The sequence below is a fragment of the Dermochelys coriacea genome, chromosome 14, assembly GCF_009764565.3.
Source record: "Dermochelys coriacea isolate rDerCor1 chromosome 14, rDerCor1.pri.v4, whole genome shotgun sequence".
Lineage (NCBI taxonomy): Eukaryota > Metazoa > Chordata > Testudines > Dermochelyidae > Dermochelys > Dermochelys coriacea.
In genome coordinates, this window is record NC_050081.1 from 16,905,077 (window position 1) to 16,922,150 (window position 17,074).

General features: G+C 48.9%; 1 protein-coding gene across 8 annotated transcripts in view; it reads right to left on the reverse strand.

The window, feature by feature from the left end:
* Positions 1 to 17,074, reverse strand: part of RHBDF2 (rhomboid 5 homolog 2) — an 85,883-nt gene that overhangs the window by 5,036 nt on the left and 63,773 nt on the right. For all 8 annotated transcript variants that reach the window (XM_043496412.1, XM_038371550.2, XM_043496409.1 and 5 more), the window contains 14 exons: positions 13,325 to 13,517; positions 11,485 to 11,697; positions 9,833 to 9,961; positions 8,487 to 8,617; positions 7,976 to 8,179; positions 7,245 to 7,356; positions 6,142 to 6,216; positions 5,350 to 5,511; positions 3,714 to 3,820; positions 2,887 to 2,950; positions 2,558 to 2,652; positions 1,806 to 1,881; positions 1,045 to 1,145; positions 395 to 548 (listed from right to left, as the gene is read on the reverse strand). In XM_043496412.1, the coding sequence (XP_043352347.1) occupies positions 395 to 548; positions 1,045 to 1,145; positions 1,806 to 1,881; positions 2,558 to 2,652; positions 2,887 to 2,950; positions 3,714 to 3,820; positions 5,350 to 5,511; positions 6,142 to 6,216; positions 7,245 to 7,356; positions 7,976 to 8,179; positions 8,487 to 8,617; positions 9,833 to 9,961; positions 11,485 to 11,697; positions 13,325 to 13,517 (1,816 nt within the window). The remainder of the gene's footprint in view (positions 1 to 394; positions 549 to 1,044; positions 1,146 to 1,805; positions 1,882 to 2,557; positions 2,653 to 2,886; positions 2,951 to 3,713; positions 3,821 to 5,349; positions 5,512 to 6,141; positions 6,217 to 7,244; positions 7,357 to 7,975; positions 8,180 to 8,486; positions 8,618 to 9,832; positions 9,962 to 11,484; positions 11,698 to 13,324; positions 13,518 to 17,074) is intronic.

The following is a 17,074-nucleotide window of genomic DNA, read 5'->3' on the forward strand; positions in this document are numbered from 1 at the left end:
TCTGGGTTACTCCACGTGCTTCGGTCTCATAGCCTGAGCAGGGAGGCCAAGACCTGACCTGACCTTTTCACTCTCACAGCTGGTCCCCAGAGAAGGGGCCGCTTGAGGCCCATCAGAAGGGCAGGGCAGGACAGCTGGTGCAGTTGGAGCCTGTGCTGTACCTGCTCTGGGGATAGCTAGAGGGCTTCGGCGCCCACAGGGACGTCAAACCAGCACCTTGCAGCTGCACTAAACAATGCTGTTAACGGTCACTCCCCCGCGAGGCCCTAGATCTCTGGTTGGGTACTTACACAGCTCCATCTCTCTGCTCTGATGGCGAGAGTGCCTGAAAACTGGCAGGGCTAAAGAGCGACAGTGGCAAACACCCCACCCCTGGGTCTCAGAGCACCCTTACCTCTGCCCGGTATGGAAGGAAGATGGCACTGGCCAGGTTGCCAGTGATGCCGCTGAGGATGAAGATGATAGAGATCCTATGCCAGCCTGCCAGCTTCTCCAAATCCCTGAGGATTGTCATCTGGAAGATCACTGATACCAGGCAGTGAACTATCCTATGGAAATATACATACAGGATGCTTAGTCTGCAACCCTCTGCACCTATCCCATTCCCTCTCACCCCACTCCATCGCCCACTCACAGTGGGGATTAGAGCTACTCAGGCTTCATCTAAATCAAAACCAAACTCATTTCCTACAAGAACTGTCCCGGCAAAGGAGTCTGGATTGGCAGCTACAGGAGGATGGGAAGAGACTGTTTGGGTGCAGGGACAGACACATTTTCATTCTTGGAGGCTGGGTGGGGGAAATACAGTTTCATGCTCTTCTTCATTAACCCTTTACCCATAGCATCTGTCATATCAGGGAATAACGAGACAGTGGATCAACCAATGGGCATGCCACTATCCAATGGCTAGTCGCATCCCTGGTCCAGGGCACTTCGTTTGATTGCATGAGCATCACTGGGCTTGCCTGAGGCATAGGCAAAGCTGCAGAGGGAGGCTCTTGGAAAAACGGAGGATCCCCTCCCCGCAATCACCCTGCTTCTTACCCGGCGTGAAGGAAGAGAGACAGCCAGAGTCTGTAGAACTGATCGGGGATTTCTGGGTTCAGAAAGGGCAGGAGGCCACACACATCATCCAAGCAATGGACCTGAAAATGGAAGGGAAAGTGCTACAGGGTGAAACAAGCAGCGCTGGCTCACGGGCACATCTGAGAGGGATGAATGGAGGCTGGAGAGGAAGAGCACAGGTGACAGTCGACTCACAGCAAAGCACTTTCTCAGGCTATTTATCAGGTCCAGCAAAGCAGCCTCAACCCGCCCATGGTTCATTCATTGAAAACCCCACCCATGAATGGGTCAGGTCAGAGGCGAGTGTGACTCCCACAGGTTAAGGGGCAAAGCGCCAGGGCAGTGTGGGTGCCCAGCAGAGATACAGGGTGGGCGGGCTTCTCTGGCACCCAAGCTTATACCCAGGAAGTGCATTTTCCTGCCAGGTAGGTGCTGATGCACCATTGCAGGCTGCTTCAGGGCCGGATGCTGCTTTATTGAGCATGCCCTCGTCCCTAGGATTGCTCTGCCTAGGACCAGCAAGGATCTACCCCTTTTTATTCCCAGCCACCACCAAGCTGTGTGCGGACCCAGCTCCTCAAGTCAGCTGGCAGAGCGCCCCCGATGGCAGTTTCATGGAGATACACTGCCAGCCTGGTCACTGGCCAACACTCAAAGCGTTCAGCTCAGGGAAGCACAGACTGAGTGTTAGGCTGCCCGTGCAGCATTTCTCTATCCCAGCTGCCCCAGGCTTGGCTCACCTGTGAGCAGAGAGTTGCCTCCTCGTGGAAGTAGCCGTGCATGAACTCGCAGTATTCCCGCGTGGTGATCTCGCAGCTAGCTCAAAGGAGGACAAGGTGGGGTCAACTTCATGCAGGGATCCCATTCCCTTCCCCTGCGCACTCAAAGCCCAGATCCTCTTTTATTCTTCCCTCGGCCCAGGGACAAGATGGAGAAGTCTATCCAGGCTCAGTCTGATCTAGCTGCCTAACTCCAAACTGCATTTACAAGGTTTGGCTGAAACTGTCAGCTCCCAGCTTATTAATGCCCTGTTGCATTTTCTGCCTTTCACAAGAAGGGCTATCTGCCCATCACAGCAGACATACAGGGGCCTTAAGTCAATGACTGGTGTCCCAGAAGGAAGCATCTTTTCCAAGAAAGATCCCAAGGAAGTTAACCGAAGAAGCAAACCCTCCTATGATAAGGCATAGCCCCAGGACACTGGTCTCCCAAGGGCAGAGTAGTCCAGTAGCAGTTTCCATGCACATGGACATGGACATTCTACATCCCTCTGGGTACATGACGACGGAATCAGGCATGCAAAGCCAGTGGGAATGAGCTTTACCCCACTGGGTCCAGAGCAGTTGTCTCAGATCAGCCCTCGGCTCTGTCCCCTCTCCTTTACCCGCATAACACAAGACTAATGCTACGAGTAGAATAGGGATCAGCCACTGGCATGACAAGGTCCAGTCGCACCAGGAATGTTGCCTGGAGGAGCATGGGAATCGCTTACCTGCCTTTGGTACCGATACAGCACGGTCTCCCTTTGATCTCACAGTCCAGGTGCAAAAAGCCTGTGTGGTTGTTTTTGGCTTGATAGGTGCAAATCTAAAATGAAAAGTAAAGAACTGGTTAGAAAACGGGAGACATGCATCACGCCGGGATAGGTTACATCCACGCTGGCACTTCTCTGGTCACAGGGGTTCCCCAGCTTGGTCCAAAAGACAAGTGCCTTTTATTTCTCCGCCTTCCTAGGCCAGGAGGCCTCTCCCAGAACGCTATGGGCATTTCTGGCGATGAACGGGAAGGGAAACAGCAAAATATTCCCAGGAGACTCCTTACCGGCCACTTGGTAATGTCATCTGGCCAGACGTGAGGCGGGGTGGAGGCTGGCTCCTCGCATGTTCTGTGGGGATGGAGCAATCAGTGAGGAAGGGTTCTGCTGGTGCAGCCTTTGTCTGGGACCCTCTGACAGCCCAGAGAATTTCGCTGACAGTTCTTGATGAGCACTCACAGGGGTCTGGGTAGCTTCTCTCTCCTTCCACCTCAGTGGAGTCCCCAGTTCATTCTCTTTGGTCTCTGAGGGCCAGACTTTACTATGGACCATGCCCGGGCTGACTGCGGCAGTACAAGGAAGGGGACTGTGTGCGCTGCCTAACACAGACAGTTTAATGTGCTCTTGAGTGGACCGTGTCACATGCCCAGAGGCCTGGGTGACATGCACACAAATGTAAGCATCCAATAGGTAAATGCATCTCTCCTCCGTCTCACTCCATGAATTAAGATAAACAGACAGACATGGTTACAGCACAAGACTGGAAGTCAGGGCTTCCGGGTTCTACTTCTAGCTGATGCCAACTTTCTGTGAGAGCTCAGGTATGAATGTTTCAGTTCACTCGGTTTCTCCTTCCTTATCTTTAAAATGGTACACGTGTGTTTGGAAAAGTGCTTTGAGCACCTCAGATGCAAGGTGCCATGGGCATGAACATTCTCCCTTTTATAGCAGAGCTGGAAATAGCAAAGCCAAGACCCACCCACCTCCACCCATGGTATATGGTTCCCAAGCCACCCTGCAGACATGGAGACTTATCACGGCCTGCCTCCAATCCCTCGTTCCTATTCAACTACCCCTCCTGTTCCCTCCCCTTTCCTCGGCGAGATGCCCATACCTGGGGTCCTGATGGCATACAGCCCCGGACATTCGTTTCCAGCTGGAATTGCCTAGCATCGTCGGGGAGTTAGAATCTGGCCACTTCGTGAAAGTTGCTAACGTCTCCTGCAGTTCCAGAGAATGGGATTTTTAGTTGTTAAACAGATATATAGATTTGATGTGTTCAAACCAGCTCATTCGAACATGGGTCCATTCAGTCAGACTCCACAATTCCTCTCTGCACTTCCAAATATTCACCCGCTTGGGTGGAAGAGCCATCCTGGAATCATATATTGCCTCCTGGATGGCTGTTTTAGTGAGATGCTTCTTGTCCTCTGGATGAGCTCCCCTAATAAGTCTCTAATGTTGTTGTGATAGCTACACAACATTAAAAAGAGACTTACATTGTATTAAAATCAATTTGTTTTATTTAGGATGTTCTCTAAAAAGTGAGCGAAAAATCAGGTGCAAGAAATTACCCCTAAGCACTGCACAAATCTTGGAATCTGTGGCAGCACACCCTAGTCATAATTCATGTTATTTAAATGGAAGTGATAGTGTGTTTAATTTCTTGCATGTGTTATTCATGACTTCGTTGCCAGCATTTGACCCTGCTTAACACATTAGCTGTTATCCATCCAGTGGGGCAACTTGAAGAAAACATCTTCAAAGAGCAACTGAATTCGTCTCCCCTGGTGGCACAGCAATATGACATGACACCCAGATGTGCAGAGCCCTGCACACTGCCAGTTGCTGTGCAAGACCACCAGTAAACATTGTGCATCTATATGCACAATGTTTAAAGTCATCTCTGCTGCATGCAGCCAGGAAGAGCAGTACCAGGTGCAGAGTTGGCAGGAAGGACCACCTGCTGCTCTCTCATCATGTCTGGTGTAGCTAACATGGACAATTCCATTAAAAGAGTAACCCATCACACAAATGGGTACAGGAATTAAGAAATAAGTGACATGGAATAATAGTTAGAAGCACAATTAGAGAGGATCTAAAGTGCCACATAGTAGGCAGATATTAATCTTGCTATGATCATAGAAAGTGATTCAATATGGCGTATATCCCACTAGCTGCATAAAGCAGGGATATAAAAGATCCAGTCTAGTTTCTTAGTTTTCAGGTTCATTGGGTCCCTGAGATGGTGTGAACTGAATCATGACTTACCATTTGATGGGCTCCTCTTACGTTTCCTTTGTGTGCAATGGTCTCCATATAGTGTTAATACACAGAAGCATAAGAATAAGGTAAGTACAGTGGGCTTCCTGCATTGTTCATATTTAAGAGTCTTAGCTTGTGGAGACCATTAGGCACAAAGAGATGAAAACTTAAGTGGAGCCCATCAGAAGGGAGGTCCCGATTCCCAACGCTCGACTTATAACAAGTTAAAATGGTTCATGAGACAAAGCCAGAGGTCAGCATCACTTTATACTTGAGCCCTTCCTTGCCTCACCACTCTCTTGGTTCTTCGCTAGCAGGTATCTTTCCTGGTTCCTTCCCTGACCTAATCACAGCAAGTAGTCAGTCTTCCCTCTCCCCTGCACTGTACACACCCCAAAGTCCTGTCTGCATTAGTCTTGCAGCTGTCCTTGGGATTCCTGGAGGTTTCCTTGTCCCATAGCCGATAGGCAGCCTATCGCACTCACCGAACAGTCTTTTCGCTGAGTCTGGATGCAGCCCGAGTTGTCATTTTGGACGCAGCAGCCTGAGTTACGCTCCTGCTCTCTCTCTTTTTGAATGCGCTTCTCAACCTGCTGGTCCTTGCGGATGCAAGGGGAGAACTTGGCTCCCAGGTGGATCAGGTCAATCTGAAATGCAATATAATTCAATACAAGCCATCTTTTGTGCCATTAAAGTGCTGTGGGTTATACAGGAGTAGTGGTTTAAGGGAAAACTGGGGTGCACTACACCTTTGGGGCAGAGGATCTGGGATTTCTGTGTGTAGCCAGTTTCAGAGGCTGGATATCACAGGGGAGTGATTCCAAGGGACTCAGGTACACCTGCTGTTATCCTGCAAGGCAGATGGGGTTGGCATAGCCTCGAGGAGAGCAGTGGAGTGGCTGAAAGTCTGGTGAGGTGAGGAGCTAACACCCAGGCACCCCAGGCAAGGCTAGGGGGTAACAAGGTGGCTCTCAGTCCGGGGTCCCCAAGAATAGTCACAGTCTATAGCACCCAGTGGGCTGAGCCACATCACAAAAAATTACCAGCAACACAGATGGGCGTTGAAAGAGAGCCCAGAGACGGAACAGCACGGGGATGCAACAGGTCAGGCCTGACCTGCTGGATAAAGCTGTGTGCAAGGGACATTTGGACAGCAGCTGTTAGAACCTTGTTTCTCCTTCCCTCTGCACTGAAGGGTACATTCCTCTCAGTTTCCTGCAGGGTGAAGGAGGAGACAAAAAACAAAACAAAACAGAACACCTAGACAGATCCCTTACCGAGCCCGGGCCAATCCAGAAGTTCTCCTGCTGGATGTACTTCACACTCTCATACACACCTTTGTTCCTCAGCACCTGCCAAGTGGGCACAACGTTTTATTCACAGCAAAAAGGACTCAAGGTTTAACAAGATGGATTTTTCCTACTGTCAGCCCTGCAAACTCAGCCTGGGATCCAAGAGTCAGGCTGGCTTCTCTTTGGCTCATAGAACAGTGAAAGGCCTTAACGACACAGGAGCTTTCATTGTGTTGCCCAGGTGTAATTTAGAGAATAACTTGGCCCGCAGGGGAAGACCAGCTTCGTTTCAAGTCTATGTACTTATGCAGCCTCACTTCATGATCATGATTAGATTTGAGCCTCAGCACCCCTACAAGGTAGGGCACTGCCACCTCATTTTACAGAAGGAGAAATAGGATGATCAAGTAACTTGCCCACGGTCACACAGGAAGACAGTGGCAGGGCTGGGAATTTGACTCATGTTTCCCAAGTCCCAGTCCAGTGCTTTATCCACTGGACCATCCTTGCTACCGAGATCCCAGGCTGGATTTCAGGGTGATCAGTGAGGAGGAAAAAGACGTTCCTGTTGCTCGGAAACTGAGCACATTTTATATGGCGTCACAAAGACACTAAACATGGTAACCCCATCACTCCCGAGGCCATTTAAAAATGAAAGAAATCCAAGTCTGTCTATACATGTTCAGTGGGAGGTAGTACAAGGGGCTGCTTTTTCCAGAGTGTGAGGTTAAGAGAAGAAAAAAAGATTACAGGAAAGAATAAGTGTTGGCCATCTTCCCAGGAAGCTTAATTCCTGCCTTCCTTTCAGTGCCTGGGTACCTAGGAGAGAAAGGGAGCCACCTGGCTAACTGTACGCATGGAGAGATGCTGGAGAATTAAGCCTGCATGGGATAATCCCCATTTTGCTGGCATTCAGCAGAGCTGGGGCACAGACTTGCTTTAAATCAGCTACTAGAGTCCTGGCACTGGAGACAGGATTCCCCAGAGAGAGACAGGCAGTGCCAGAGGTGCCATTAGCCCAAGGGACTCGATAGGCTAGACAGCATCAAGACCCCAAAATAGGCACAGCCAGTATCGATTAAACTTACTAACTCTGTCGTCACGTGCTGGGCAAACCCAATCGGCGCGATGCCGTACGTGCAGATAACCAGCAGGGTGATGATGATATGGACAAAGGTGAGCCAATAGGTGAAATACGGCCTAGGGGAGGGGAAGGGAAACACAAACAAAGGTCACTCTTCACAGACTGAGCAGCTCTGTCCCTGCCAACCTTCACTCACGTTAAACCAGCAGGCTAGAGATGCCCACGTCTGATCCAGCAGGGACCTGGCAAATTAGGTCAGATGTAGAAGGGGCTCAGGATGGGGATATGTAGGTCAGGTTCGGAGGCGCCTTGGCGGAGCTGCTGTTGGGATTGCCTTAGTTAGTATTTCACAACCCCAGTGCAAGGCATATTTTGCATCCATAACCACTAAAATAGAAGTCAAGTCATTAGAGCCCTTTCCCTGACCACCTGCCTCTCCATGCAGCTCCTTGTCTGGGAGGATATCTGCTCAGACGAGGGGCTGGCAAAGGTACTGGAACTGAAGCGAATAGAGCTCCCCTGCTGCATATATTTAGAACCACTCAGCGTGGGCCATGCTGAACTAACAGGCCCCGACCCTGATCTCGCTCCCCTGGCGTCAATCAGGAGCAACTCCACATGAGCCAACATCAAGAACCAGGTCCAGCGTTTACATACAGGGCAGCACTAGGATCCAGTATCAGCCCGGCCCATTATAACCACACCCACCCCATCCAGTTGGTGCCCGGCCCTCACCTGTGACTGTCCGTGTTCTCCAGCTGAGACTGGACCGTGCTGCTGATGCTCCGGCGGTACGTCCTGTTCAGCCACTTGCCCACCACCCCCAGCCCGTAGTATCGCTTCTTGCGGTCAAAGGCGAAGTGCTTCACTTTGGAAGCAATCCGCTTGCCTCTCTTGGGGCTGGGGACTGCTGACACCGAGACCCTGACACCTTCCTTCCTGCAGCGAGAAGCATTTAATTCAATTCCCTTCAAAGAGGTGGAGTTAAATGTTTTACTCCCTTTCAGGCATGGCCTCATCACAGCATGGCCAGTATTGCCTGAAGTGAAAGGAGTTGCCAGGGAAAGGGATGGGGCCAAGTCCTTTCTGGATATCTAGCCCAACTCCAGCCCCCCAGTACCATTCAGCACAATGGGTCAGCTCAGAAGCTATCTAGGACAGCACATGTCAAGTCTGAGGGGCACTGGGCAAATCTCTGTGGCACAGCCCCGAGCCCACACAGCCCCGAACCAGAACCGATACTCACAGAACAGGCTGCTCCACCTCAGAGGATTGGGCGCCATCCAGGTGAGGAAGCCCTTGGAAGTAAGCGGCTGAGAGGGGTGGCGATTCGAACACATCATCCGGCATGGAATACATCTCCTCGTGCGCATCTATCTGTGAGGGACACAGCAGAGACACGCGTGATGGCCTAGCTCAGACAGATAAGTGATCCAGATGGCGTCCCAATCAAACTTACTCCTGGCTCAGACCTGGCTTCAGGACAGGGCCTTGTGAGATGATATGCGATGATCAACCATTAATTCTATGGAGAGATTTATGCTTAGCGCGGCATTGTGGTATCTGATCATTGATTCACCGAGCTCTGACAGGGTCTTACAAATGGGACAGGAACTATGGCTCTCCCTGCCCGAAAAAACTCACAGCATATCGGGGTTCTGCAGTGCTGGAGATGCTCTATTAAAATCATTTTTATTACAGTTACGTCTAAGGACCAGCGGAGATTGAGGCTCCTTTGGGCTAGGTGCTGTACAAACAGTCCCAGCCTTGCAGAGCTTACAATCTAAATCAGACCAAAGGCCTGGGCCACACTTAAAGTTTAGGCTGATTTCGCTACCCCATTCAGGGGTATGAAAATCTAGATCCCTGAGCACCATAACGATGCTGACCTAGCCCCTGGAGCAGATGCAGCTAGGCTGATGGAAGAATTCTCTTGGCTGTGTCTACATGACAAGGTTGAGCCAGCATAGCTACAGCGCCAGAGCTACGCTGCTATAGTCCCCGCAGTGTAGATGTGGCTAAGCGCTGCTGCTATGAGATAGAATGTATGTAGGGAGAAACCAGTGACAATAATTAAGGTGTATTTTCCGCTTTGCTTGTGAATAGAGACTGTAGCCTCTGGGCCCCTTACTACTCAAAACTGAACTCGCTTCCAGAACATTAAGCAAATCCCCCACCCCAAAACAGTGAAAAGCAACAAGTTTAACAGAGCGAGATTGGGATGGCAGGGGAATTATTTGGTGTTGGGCGACAGAATGCAAGGTCAATGTCCCAAGCAGTAAAAGCTCTCTGGGGCACGGGACCTGTAAGATAACAGCCTGGGATGCCATGCACCAGTGTCAGAAAGATTTAAAATAAAAGGGGGAAGAGGGGAAATTTACACTGGGTTTAAAGCAATCAAAATATCAGCGCTAGGGAAGTGAAGCCCCAGTTTCCATCAACATGCACAGACTGGAGTCTCAACAGGGCCAGCCCGGGGTCTTACAGAATGCCTCACCAGTCACAAGTGTTCCAAGACCTGTTGACTTGGCCCCAAGGGAAAAGCCACAGGGGAAAGGGGGTGAAGCTAGGATATCATGGAACCATGCTTGCCTTACTGAAGAATGAGGAGTCCAGTGTATCTGCAGCATCCACCACGTCCTCATCCAGGAAGCTGGGATACAGGAAGCTCCGCTTGTTGCCTCTGTGTTTCGATGCCGAGGGCTCCAAAACTGAACGTCCCTTTCATGGGGGAAAAGGCAAAACACAGGGTGATGAAATGCACTAGTAAAGCTGTACTTTGCCCTACTATAGTGAGGGACCAGCTAGCCATTTTGGGGCTGATCATCAAGTGGATTAACCTGCATGGCCGGTAATCTGCGCACAGATTTCCCAAAGAAGGAAGCAGTCAGCATTTCAGATCTCTGTTGTGGAGGTTTGCAAAGTGTTGCATGCACCTCCACCAGCATCCAGCAGTACATAAGCATTGGATCAAATATTATAACATATTATAACACTAAGTTACTAGAACACTCAGTAAAAAGGAAAGTGCAGCCATCAAACTCCAGCCTCGAGCTAAACACAATGTGTGTCCTGCCCACACTAGAATTCACAATCAGGGTCAGAGAAATGTGGGGCTGGAATGAACCTTCAGGGTCAACAGGTCCAGCCACCTGTGCTGAAGCAGCACCAAGCAAACCTAGACCATCCCTGACCGGTGTTTGTCCAACCTGTTCTTGAAAACCTCCTCCTTCCCTTGGAAGCCTGTTCCGGAGCTTAACTGCCCTTAGAGTTAGAAAGTTGCCCCCCAAGATCTGATCTAAACCTCCCTTGCCACAGATTAAATGTACATTAACATGTTAAAATATAGCTCAAAAAGCCAGTGTTGCCAAACTCGATGGTTAGGGCTGATCAAAATCTGGCCTTTCCACCCGGTAGAAAATTCAGAGAGATTCTGAAATCTAGTTTTGTCCCAAATTGGGCCCAAAAGTCAAAATCTCCAAATCTGTGAGACACAAAACATTGTGTGCCTATGAGGTTTTGACTACAATACTATATTCAAAAAGTCTAAACATTTTGGCCTTCTCAAAATGTAACATTCTTCATCATTTCCCCAGGTCAGTGAAATCAATACATTCCGATAACGTGTTTTGATTTTGTCTAATCAGATGGTCTGATGGAAAACAGTTTTGTCAGAAAATTTTCAACCACCTCTGCCTGCAAGGTGAGCCACATCTGGTTCATGCAGCTTGTGAAACCAGGTTATTCTCTAGTGCCGAGTAGGCCTGCTAATGGGTCCCAACAGAAATACCAGCCATGACAAGGGTTTCATGCAACATTTGCAATGAAATCTGAAAACCTCCACGTTAAAGGTTGCCATTCAGTGCTGATTTTCTTAAACAGTTCACTGTTCCCTCAAACCACTGAGCTTTTCTCGCTAAAATTCTGCTTAAAATAAAGCATTGCAATATGTAGATTGGCATTGCGTACGTCATCCAACAAAAACATTGTGCAAAACTATCAAACCACAAAAATGTAGGGGTCTGCAAAGTGTCCCAGAATGCAATGGTAAATTGTCTTGCATTAAGTGTTGAGGGGGAAAAAAGGACTGCATTTGTAGAGCCCTGGGAGAACCTTACTAAGGGCTCCAGTTCAGATCTTGGCAACACACAAGTGACAGGACATAAGGGTGCCCTGGACAAGTCTCTGAGGAAGGTTCACTAGGCAGCAGCTCAGCTGGGAATGCATTCACAAACAGAACTCACTTTGATTATAGCCGCAGCTGCCCTGAAGCTCATGTGGGCGACAGACTCCCTCTTCCTACGGGGCAAATGGGTGTAGCCTGACCGCACACTGGTGAAGGATGTTAGGGAGAGGACTCCAGGTGTCTGGGGTGGTAGAACAGGATGAGGGGTCCGAGGACGATCGACTTCATCCGGATGCCGGAACGGACGGCCTCTGGCCAAAGGGTCTACGATCTCAGAGTCACATGGACAAAGGCAGAAGTTAGTGAACTAGGTTTGGTTTTTAGCTCCGTGTGCACATGAATGTAAGAGACAGAAAAGGGAGACACAAAGATACACATTATGCAAGTGAACCCTGCTGTGAGTGGGTTTTCTGCCAGGACTGAACCCAGAACCTCTGGATCTAAAAGCCTGAGCTTCTATTGCCTAAGCCATAGGACCAGGCCCCATACAATAGCGCCATACTATGCTCAGACAGCATTTCTGGGAAGCCTTTGCTGAAGTTATCTCCAACAGTCTGATCTGAAGACACATGCTGCCCTGCACTCTAGACCAGAGAGGCAGGCTCAAATTAGGAATCCACATTTTAATTAGTGAAGTGAGAGCTACAACAGGAGAAACCCCTTGTGGCACTACACCCCCCATATTCTTCAGAGTGTTCTTGTTAGCATGTGAATATGGCATAACTAATATGTTTTACACAAGATGGGTCATGTGAGATCATTGGAAAGGTGACAATTTACTGGATGATCCTATTTGTATGCATGTATTGTTTCTGTATCTGAAGTTAGTCAACATTCCTATACATCAACTGCAAAAAAGTGTTTGCACCTGGGGAACACCCACCAAACAAAATGCAATCAGTCTGGCTGGTTGGTCAAACCATGAGGGAGAACAATAGGTCTTTGAAGATGCTAATTTCCCACCTTCCTGAGATGATGCTTTGACACTGCAGGGTCATGTGATCATATCACCTGGTATTGGACACCATCTTGGACTGCTGTATTTTTCCACTGGTAGGGAGTGGGGGTGGGAGGGTCAAACTGGGAAACAAAGGATTCCTGCCATATGTAAATCCTATTTAAATACTGAGGAATGAGTTAATCCAGGTCAGTTCTTCATTGAATCCCTGCCCAAGATGACTGCTAAAAACACTTAAGACTGAACCGGGGAAGAGCTGGACCCAGGCTAGAAGGTGTCTGGTCTGTGAAAGGAATATCTGGAATTCTAAGCTGCAAGCAAAAGAAAGAATCTCTGTAACCTGCTTAAAACATTTAGGGTGAGAAATTATACTAAAGAAACAGGCTACAAGTAGTATTACGCTTAGTTTATGTGTTTGCTTTATTTGCTCAGTAATCTACTTTGATCTGTTTGCTATCCCTTATCACTTAAAATCCATCCTTTGTAGTTAAACTGGTTTTGTTTCCTAAAACCCAGTTTCTGCAGTTCATAACTGGGGGGCGGGGGGCATATCTTCCTGCACATTAAGAGAGGCGGCAATTTTCATGAGCTTCATCTGCTGTACAGATTTCTGCGCAGTGCAAGACAATACAACTTTAGATTTACACTCCAGAGGGATTGTGCACTTGAGTACTGGGCAATTCCAGAGCAGAGTCTTCCCACGGAGAGCAGATCTCAGTGTTTGTGTCTTTCTGCAGTGGGGTGTGGCCTTACCTGTGTGTGTGCTAGAGGAGGCTTGAGGGCCTGGCACAGCAGGACAGGGTGAGGGAACCCAGGCTGGTGAAACAGGCAGGCTCAGTGGGACCCCAGTACATCAGGTGGCACCCCAGGGTGTGTGTGTGGGGGAGGAAAACGGAAGGAGGGGGAAGAACCACCCATCATACACTCTTGAGAGTTTTACCTTGGGCATCTTGCATGGCTTCGGTGACTCGGTGCCTTGGAAGGAGGGCACCTCCTGACTGGGTAGCTCCATGTCTCGGTAGGGGGCCTTGAGCTTGCCATATCGCAGGCAGCAGTGCTGCCGGCTCTTGCGTTGCCAGTGCTCCCGCTTTCCCTCCCAGTCACTGCTGACACCAAACCACTGAGCTGTGCCCCTGCCAAAGCAAGTGTTGAGAGAAACACACAGTGCTCATCTCTGCTGGAAGAATACTGCATGCAAAAGGGACTAAGTCCACACAACCGAGAACGCGGCAAGTCATTTAAATACAGAACTGGAGTGCAAAATAGTATCTGAAACAGACCATCTCTGAACCTTTTACACCATACACATCTCAGACACCATGACTCACCTCCAGAGATGTAAGCAACTTCAGATATCGTCCACACTGCAACTGGGGCCTAGTCTACAATACTGAATTCGGTTGACATAAATCGCTTTGCATTGACTTCATGACCATGTCTACACTCAGATGTGTCTCCGATTCATGTAAGTGCCCCATTACGACAATGCAGTAAAACCACCCTCCCCCCGACGGTGTAGAGCCTTAGTTGACCTACTTAGGTCAACGCAGTGAGAATATAGATACTGCATAACCTGTGTTGATCTTAACAGATCCTCCAGCAGCTGTCCCACAATGCCCCATTCCCTGAAACAGTGACTGCTCTGGTCACAATTTTAAACTCCACTGCCCAGGGTTCAGAGACCGGAAGCCCACCACATTCCCTTTAAAAACTGAGTATTTTTGAATTGATTTTTCCCCTGATTGCCCACCTGGATAAGCAAACCTAGCTGATCACCTTTGTTGTGTGCATCACAGATCCAGAGATTCAGTGCTACACCGCCAGCTTTGGAACAGTCCTCGGAGGAACCCCTTCAGCGTGCCAGACCCCCAAGGAGTCTCTCTCTTCCTACAGGGTGAGCCATGTGGCCTCACTGCCTTCTACTGCTGAACCTCTGGGCTTCAGCTTCACACCGTGAACTCTGTTAACAAGTCCAACTGAGACAGGTGCCTGCTAGAGACTGGTCCACTCTGCAGGGTTTGATGCACCTCCCCAAGCATTCACAGTGACACACATACACAGCGTTGTCAAAAAACAGTCGAGTTTATTAGTTAACTGCAGCACTGTGAAGTCCTTAGAGTAGTACAGGGAAAGGAAGGTTAAAGTGTAGGCCGTTCTGGTTAGCCCAGAGCCCAGCCAAGCTGGGTGAATGCCATTGTTCAGGCTGCGGTCTGAGCTCCTGGGTCAGTTTCCAGATGAGAGCCCAGACTCTTTCCAGCAGTCAGCTCTTACCCCCTCACCTCTCCAGTCCTTGGTTCTCCAGCTTGGGAATGTTGCTCAGCTTCCTTGAGGAAAGATGGGGAAATCTGCCTCCTGCTGGGTCCTTGGTGGCTAGGTATCAATGCCTTGGGTGATTGGATTTTCCAGCCTCTTCTTGTATCCTCCATTGACAGGTGGTCGGTCTCAGCTAGTTTTTTTTTTTTTAAAATGGCTCATTTCAAGCTCAGCAGGCAGGCAGCATTAATACCCATGTCTCTGAGCCTGCCCTAAGAGCAAGCAGTCCTTTTCCCCTCACCGGGCAACAACGCAGCATATACAGGAAACTGAGGCACACAGAAAAGGAGTACTTGTGGCACCTTAGAGACTAACAAATTTATTTGAGCATAAGCTTTTGTGAGCTACAGCTCACTTCACCGGATGCATTCAGTGGAAAATACAGTGGGGAGATTTATATACATAGAGAACATGAAACAATGGGTGTTATTATACACACTGTCACAAGAGTGATCACTTAAGGCAAGCTATTACCAGCAGGAGAGCGGGGGGAGGGGGGGAGAGAAGAGAACCTTTTGTAGTGATAATCAAGGTGGGCCATTTTCAGCAGTTGACAAGAATGTCTGAGGAACAGTGTGGGGGGAGAGGGGGGAATAAACTTGGGGAAATAGTTTTACTTTGTGCAATACCCATTCACTCTCAGTCTCTATTCAAGCCTAAGTTAATTGTATCCAGTTTGCAAATTAATTCCAATTCAGCAGTCTCTCGTTGGAGTCGATTTTTGAAGTATTTTTGTAGAAAAATTGCAACTTTTAGGTCTGTAATCAAGTGAACAAAGAAATTGAAGTGTTCGCCGACTGGTTTTTCAATGTTATAATTCTTGACATCTGATTTGTGTCCATTTATTCTTTTACATAGAGACTGTCCAGTTTGACCAATGTACATGGCAGAGGGGCATTGCTGGCACATGATGGCATATATCACATTGGTAGATGTGCAGGGGAACGAGCCTCTGATAGCGTGGCTGATGTGATTAGGCCCTACGATGGTGTCCCCTGAATAGATATGTGGACACAGTTGGCAACGGGCTCTGTTGCAAGGATAGGTTCCTGGGTTAGTGGTTCTGTTGTGTGGTTGCTGGTGAGTATTTGCTTCAGGTTGGGGGGCTGTCTGTAAGCAAGGACTGGCCTGTCTCCCAAGATCAGAGAGCGATGGGCTGTCTTTCAGATCCTTGTAGATCCTTGATGCGCTGGAGAGGTTTTCGTTGGGGGCTGAAGGTGATGGCTAGTGGCATTTGTTGTTTTCTTTGTTGGGCCTGTCCTCTAGTAGATGACTTCTGGGTACTCTTCTGGCTCCGTCAATCTGTTTCTTCACTTCAGCAGGTGGGTACTGTAGTTGTAAGAATGCTTGATAGAGATCTTGTAGGTGTTTGTCTCCGTCTGAGGGATTGGAGCAAATGTGGTTGTATCATAGAGCTTGGCTGTAGACAATGGATTGTGTGGTGTGATCTGGATGAAAGCTGGAGGCATGTAGGTAGGAATAGCGATCAGTAGGTTTCCGATATAGGGTGGTGTTTATGTGACCATCGCTTATTAGCGCCATAGTGTCTAGGAAGTGGACCTCTTGTGCGGACTGTTCCAGGCGGAGGTTGATGGTGGGATGGAAATTGTTGAAATCATGGTGGAATTCAAGGGATTTTTTTCCATGGGTCCAGATGAAGAGGTCATCAATGTAGCGCAAGTAGAGTAGGAGCATTAGGGGATGAGAGCTGAGGAAGCGTTGTTCTAAGTCAGCCATAAAAATGTTGGCATACTGTGGGGCCATGCGGGTACCCATCGCAGTGCTGCTGATTTGAAGGTATACATTGTCCCCAAATGTGAAATAGTTATGGGTGAGGATAAAGTCAAAGTTCAGCCACCAGGTTAGCCGTGACATTATCGGGGATACTGTTCCTGATGGCTTGTAGTCCATCTTTGTGTGGAGTGTTGGTGCAGAGGGCTTCTACATCCATAGTGGCTAGGATGGTATTTTTAGGAAGCTCACCGATAGATTGTAGTTTCCTCAGGAAGTCAATGGTGTCTCGAAGATAGCTGGGAGTGCTGGTAGCGTAGGGCCTGAGGAGGGATTCTACAAAACCAGACAGTCCTGCTGTCAGGGTGCCAGCGCCTGAGATGATGGGGCATTCAGGATTTCCAGGTTTATGGATCTTGGATAGCAGATAGAATACCCCAGGTCGGGGTTCCAGGGATGCGTCTGTGCGGATTTGTTCTTGTGCTTTTTCAGAGAGTTTCTTGAGCAAATGCTGTAGTTTGAGTGTTACCAAAAGTGGGATCAGAGGGTAATGGCTTGTCAAAAGTGGTGTTGGAGAGCTGCCTAGCAGCCTCTTGTTCATATTTCGACCTATTCATGATGATAGCACCTCCTTTGTCAGCCTTTT